This window comes from Grammomys surdaster, unplaced genomic scaffold (assembly GCF_004785775.1).
Source record: "Grammomys surdaster isolate TR1022 unplaced genomic scaffold, NIH_TR_1.0 125284, whole genome shotgun sequence".
Lineage (NCBI taxonomy): Eukaryota > Metazoa > Chordata > Mammalia > Rodentia > Muridae > Grammomys > Grammomys surdaster.
The window spans coordinates 354389-361305 of NW_021620163.1; the positions used below are offsets into that span (position 1 = coordinate 354389).

General features: G+C 34.0%; 1 protein-coding gene across 1 annotated transcript; it reads left to right on the forward strand.

The window, feature by feature from the left end:
- Nucleotides 1-922, forward strand: LOC114637398 (olfactory receptor 4C16-like). The gene has a single exon (XM_028785626.1). It carries the CDS (start codon nucleotides 1-3, stop codon nucleotides 919-921), a length of 921 nt encoding a protein of 306 aa, XP_028641459.1. The 3' UTR covers nucleotide 922.
- The last annotated feature ends 5995 nt before the right edge of the window (nucleotides 923-6917 follow it).

Consider the following 6917-nt stretch of genomic DNA (forward strand, 5'->3'; position numbering starts at 1 on the left):
ATGCAGCTCAATATCAATGTGACAGACTTCATTCTTCTTGGCTTGACACAGGACCCCAGGAAGAAAAACATAGTGATAGCCATTTTCCTGTTTTTTTACACAGGAACATTGCTAGGTAATTTACTTATCATTGTTACCATCAAGACAAGCCAGGCCCTTGGGAGTCCCATGTACTTCTTCCTGTTCTACTTATCTTTGTCTGACACCTGCTTCTCTACAACTGTAGCCCCAAGAACAATTGTGGATTCCCTCCGGAAGGACGCCTCTATCTCTTTCAATGAGTGCATAATCCAAGTCTTCACATTTCATTTCTTTGGTTCCTTGGAGATCTTTATCCTCATCCTCATGGCTGTTGACCGCTATGTGGCCATCTGTAAGCCCCTGCACTATATGACTATCATGAGCCGCCGGGTCTGTGGGCTGCTGGTGGCCACGGTCTGGGTGGGATCCTGTGTACATTCATTAGTTCAGATATTTCTGGCCTTGAGTTTACCTTTCTGTGGTCCCAATGAGATTGATCACTATTTTTGTGACTTGCAGCCACTGTTGAAACTTGCCTGTTCAGACACATATGTGATCAACCTTCTCCTGGTGTCCAACAGTGGAACTCTTTGTACAGTGAGCTTCCTCATCCTCATGGTCTCCTATGTCATTATTCTTTATTCTTTGAGGAACCACAGTGCCGAGGGGAGGAGGAAAGCTCTGTTCACTTGTGTCTCTCACATCTTAGTAGTCATTTTGTTTTTTGTGCCCTGCATCTTTATATACACACGCCCTGCCACCACCTTCCCTATGGACAAGATGATATCAGTGTTTTATACAATTTGTACGCCTTTTCTAAACCCTCTGATTTACACACTGAGGAATGCAGAGGTGAAAAATGCCATGCGGAAGTTGTGGAGCAAGAAAAATCTCAGATGATATATAAGTGATCAAAGTTTTTATTGATTTTAATAAAGAAGATATTAATTTTCACTTACTTTTAAAATAGCACTCTCTTAGGAAGGGAAGATTTGTTTCTTCAGGACAATGCGGAAAACAAATATACCCTGAAGTAACACATCAAATCAGTCTTTTAGAAATGAAGATGCAGCAGGAAGATGCAAAGCTTATCTCAGTCACATTGTTTAAATATTGATCCCCATTAGGTCCATGTTTAGGTCCTTACAGCTTATATTTGGTGCAATATTTACATTTCTCTCAGTTTATTTTATTCTTGATTTCCTTATTTCTGATTGTGATTATTTTTCTTCAAGATTTTTTCATTCAGGTCTTCTTCAATCAAAGTAATATACTAGATTCACAAATTTCTATAAGTTTCATTTCAAAGTGTAGTGTGAATCTGATTTGTGCATTTGTGTATGGGGGTGTGTGCATATATGATCATGTTCTTCCTGTTCATTTTTTATTCTTAACATCTAACTAGAAAACTTTTTTAAGCATCTTTAAAATTGTTATTGTGATTGTTACTATGGCTAGAATATATGTGTGAATATCTTCTATCTGTCTATCTATCTATCTATCTGTCTATCTATCTATCATCTATCTATCTATCTCTATCTATCATCTATCTCTCTCTCTCATCTATCTATCTATCTATCTATCTATCATCTATCTACTTATAATCTATTTATCTATCAGCTAACATCTATTTTCTATCATCAACAGATAGATACACACACACACACACACACACACACACACAGAAAGAGAATTAGAGAGAGAATAGTGCATGTATATATGTATACTAGATAATTTACCATTTAGTCCTGAGATTATACTATCAGTGTGTGTGTCTGTGTTTGTGTGTCTGTGTGTGTATTTGTGTGTGTCTGTGTGATCACTCAGATCCTGTAATAATGTTAAAACCTGTAGGGAAAATTCATCCACTGGCATAGTCCCTCTGAGGTTAGAAAGAATATGTTTTGTGGCTTTAATAATCTTATATTTTTAATTTAAAAATCTGACATTTTGAATTTTGGAGAACATTGTTTCATCTTGAAAAACAAGCATTATAATCATTTTTAAATGCAAGTTTAGTATGAGTATAGAGTATTGTGTTCTGAGTTTGAGTTGAGTGTGGCTGAGAACCATGATGTGACTGCTGGGATCAAACTTAAGCCTTGTGTATGATCAATGATGATTCATAATTGCTGAGCCATTTCTTCTGCCAAGTAATCATTTGAATTTACATTTCACATTGCAAGTTCAATGAGTCTCTCACAGGCCCATGTTTTAAATGGTCAGGCTTCAGCCTTCAGTGCTGCTTTAATGACTTTGGAAACTTGTTTATTGTTGGAAGCATGTTATTAGGTTATGGACTTTGAGTTTATATCTATTTCTGGTTCCATCCCCAAGATCTCTGGCTCTGTCTGATACCATGTGGAAACTAAGGCTAATGTATAGGCATCAAGGATAGAGATGTTTCTGTTGCCATGCCTTCTCTGCAATATTGCATTGAAAGATCCCTGAATACATGAGTCAAGATTATCTTTGTCTTCTTTAAGATGCTTCTATCAATATTCTGGGACAATCGTGACAAAGATTGCTATATTATTTCCTCATGTCTTTAATCTAGATGTAAATATGTATGTTTAATAGATTACAGTATTGTAAGTAATTATGGTAGGAAATTTGAAAATAGTATATCAACCTAATCATATGGAATACTATTCTTGCTATTATATTAATACAATAATAGGTATACCAGAGATATGAATTATCATAGAGGTCTCAGTACAATCAGGAAAGAGTAACTGAAGTAGAAATGAAAATATTGAAATTAAACACGCATTATAGCAATGTTGATAGTTGGTGGTTTTTGCTGCTATGCATTAACACAGCTGTGCAACATTTATATCACAGATATATAATCATAGAGACTGTATACTAAAAGGGTCTACAAGAGCTCTATAGCATTTATAGCCATGGATAACATGATGAATATCTCAGAGGTATTAAAGAAGAGACAATAAGTGTATGGGACATGCCTCCATTGTAAGAGACATAGATGTTTGCTGACCTGATAACCCCTTACATCATCATTGTTTTCACCAAAAGGATGTGCACATCTTAGATATTTCTCTAAGCTATCTTCACTTGTGATTTGTAAATCATTATTCTATGTACGTTCTTCTTAACCACCATCTTCATTTATGTCTTTATGTTTTGTTCTTGTTTCTTATATCATGATTGTCCCTGTTTTAATTCCTTATCTACCTTCTGAGAAATACAGATATGATGAATATCATGCAATATGGGTGTTGCCAAGATAAACTGTTGTTGTTCTTTGCTGTATCTTGCTCTAGCTACTGAATCAATGTCTACCATACAATGGGACAGAAAAGTGATAAGCTTTTGGGTTGTAATTGTTGAACAGAGGAGATGGCTTGCTTGTATCTTTGTATGTTTACTTCTCTGAGGTTGTACACAGAAAATTTAAATAAGAGGATCTTCAATCCCATGCAGCACTAACACTTTTGAGCCTCTGAGTCTTCATAGTACCATGGACAATGACCACAATTATCTTTTCACCAGAGAAATTGTTTAAAGAAATTGAAAAAAAAAAGATGTTGCTGTGTCTTACATACTTCCTGTTAATGGCCAGGAACATAAAGAGGTTCTAACTACTTTCATTTAAGGCCTACATTGAATTATATTTTAATGTAAAAAAATGTACATGTTGCAAATGATAATCTTGTCAAACAAGCTATATTTCTGAGATTATAATTCCTTGTAAACTATCACACTCATATATTACCTCTGGAATACACTGCAGTTTATTGTCAGTCTCCTTATTATGATATATTTCAGTAATTAAACATTTCAAATGAGATGATGAAAACCTCTATTTTTCATGTTCAAACATGAGACTATATTTAAAGCTGTCCCATAAAGGCTGTTGCAGAACCTGACCAATACAAATCCTGATACATGCAGTCTATGATTTTATATAAAATAAAATACAAAATGTTGAAAATTAACAATGACCTAAAATATTACTTAGAGTGTTACAGGTTTCAGTGCATTCCATTTATACATATTTTGCTGACTCAGACTCTATAATTTGGAAATGTCACAGACATTGTTATTAAAGCATGTGAAGTAATTATCTTCCAGTCTGAGGAGTTTCTTAAAGCAAAAATAATGATTGAAATTATTTGAAAGGTGTGAGTTAAAGGAGAGTTTTGTATTATATTATTTCTTCAGAGAAGTTATTGATGAATACTATTATATTAATAGAAATCTAAAGCAAAAAGAAATGTGAACAAGAAACTATGAAAGCTACAGAAAACACTCTGTTCTCAAAGTCAAAATTTTACCTACAAGTAAATTTTACCCACAATTTATGCAAAAAATTTCTTTGAGAATGAGCATTGTTGTATATGTCTTCTACATATTAAATTTTATTGATATGCATCTACTTCTTTTATATTATCCATTGACAAAAGATTTAACAATTGAAAAATCAGAAAATATAGTTTGTTTAAATTTGTTTTACCTGATTTAAAAATGTGCATCATAGGAAGTCTTTAATGTGGTATAAGCCTTTGAAATTAGGAAAATTTATAGATGAAGATGACAATTTTTCAAGTACAATTTGTTAATCTTTATTAAACAGAGAACATAGAAGACAATATGTTTTTTACTTTACCTGTTAAGCTATGTCAGTGTTTTCTTCACAAGTTTGTCCTGCTTTTATGAAGTAAAGAAACCCCTATGGCAAAATAACCGTATACATATACATATTTACACACACTGTGAACACATAATGACTGTAGTGATGGATATCCTTATCAAATTGCTTTTAATATTCATTTTTCATATTGTATGCATATTAAACCTTCTATACATATCAAGTAAAACAATCTCTTAATACTACAATATAATTGGGAAAAAATAAAGTCAGTGAAACTAACTTTTTCTGGAGTATAGGCTAACATCATTTTTAGGACCCAAATACGCACTCCTCATTTCTACTTAGAATTGTGGTGAACGTGGCAGGATTTTTGGGTTCACTGTGCTTCATAGCTGATGAAATAGGGCCCAGTTAGTGAGTAAGAGATCTTCTGGCTTTCAAACATGATAATTCTGATGCTCATTATTTAAACCATAGTCTACTCTAAAAGAAAAGTGGATTAAAAGAACCTCAAGTATCTCCATCTCATTTCTAAAAGATGTCACATTTAAGGGAAAAGAAGATATTTGCAAAATGATTCACAATATGACAAAGATATTACATTTTTTTTCATTTTTAAATGATATAGATACGTGTCCTATTTAAAGAAAACATCATCCAGGGTAAGGAAACATGAAGACAAAAAATGGAGCAGAGACTGAAAGAAAGGCTATCCAGAGACTGCTCCATCTTGGAATCTATCCTATCTACAGACACCAAATCTAGACACTATTGCTGAGGCCAAGAAGTTTTTTCAGACAGGAGCCTGATATGACTGTCCTCTGAGAGGTTTCCTCAGTTCCTGACTAAGACTGATGCAGATAGTCATAGCCAACCATTGGACTGATCCCAGGGACCCCAATGGAAGAGTGAGAGGAAGAACTATAGGAGCTGAAGGGGATTGCAACCCCTACTGTTGTTCTTACTATGAACTATCAACGAACTGGACCCCTCAGAGCTCCCAGGGATTAAATCACCAATCAACGAGTATACATGGGTAGGTCCATGGCTCCAGCTACATATGCAGCAGACTACTCCTATCAGTGTGAGGTACTTGGTCCTGTGGAGGTTTGTTGCCCCAGCAAGGAGGGATGCTGGAGGGGTGAGCTGGAAGACGGGGGAGCCATCTTAGAGGTAAAGGGGAGGAGAAATTGGGAGGAGAGTTTGGGAGGGGAGACTGGGAAGGTGGCATCATTTGAAATGCATATAAATAAAATAATAATAAAAATATGTAGGGAATTTAGAAGCCGAAGAAAATTATTGATAAAATGTAGTGGGAAACAGGTACAAAAATCTAGTCAAGTTTTACATTTCATTTACATGGAAATAAAGAAACCTCTGGTAGAATTATCTGATTCAGGAAGGTAAAGGAAAACAGATGAGATGAGGTATAATCTATTAGGCTGCCCTGGTATTTGTCATGTAACTGAGGTTGACTCAAAAATTCCATTTCTCATCCTATGTATAACTAGTAGCCTAGATAATTAGATTTTAACAAAATACAATGAAACAATGATAAAGATACATTGTTTACCAAATAAGTCTCATTTTGTGGATCCCAGTGAAGGGAAGTTTTATACTCAGAAATTTATGTCCAAAATGAGGATAAGATAAATGGAATGATGTAAGTGAAAAGTGGTATCTTACAGTATAGTCAGTCAAATCTTCTAACTGTTGGAGTAAAACAAGTGAGAAATAAAGAATGGAAATACTATTTACAAAACCAAATGAAGAAACATAATCTTTTGCCATCTAAATATGTTATTTTTTAAAAGTCTTTTACTGACAGTTGTACCCCTGTTTTTAACATTATGAGGCTTGACATTTTCTTTGTTTTCTAAAATCATGTTAAAAAGACATTTGTTAGATACGGTGCTTTGCATGTGTATGATTACATACACTTGTATGATATATCAACACTGAGAGCTTAATAGGTAAATAACATTTCTAAATGATAGAAACAGCCTTAAGCATATCAGTAGCATGATCCCACTTTAAAATAGTTAAGTAAGAAGAGGATACAGTAATGATTTTTATATGAGCATTCTTATGACTAATTAAATTTCTTTATCACTCAAATTTCAGAAAATGACTGGAACATCAATTATTATTGTATTGTCATGATTATTATATCTTACTTCTGTGTAATATACTGCCCCATTATTTTTCTTCTGAATCCTCTGATGTTGCTGTTATTGTTTCTCTAAACAATGGCATCACGGCTAGAGAAATTTTTCTG

Bases quoted from the DNA above. Each gene is read 5' to 3' on its own strand.
- LOC114637398 (XM_028785626.1), top strand. From the start codon at position 1: ATGCAGCTCAATATCAATGTGACAGACTTCATTCTTCTTGGCTTGACA.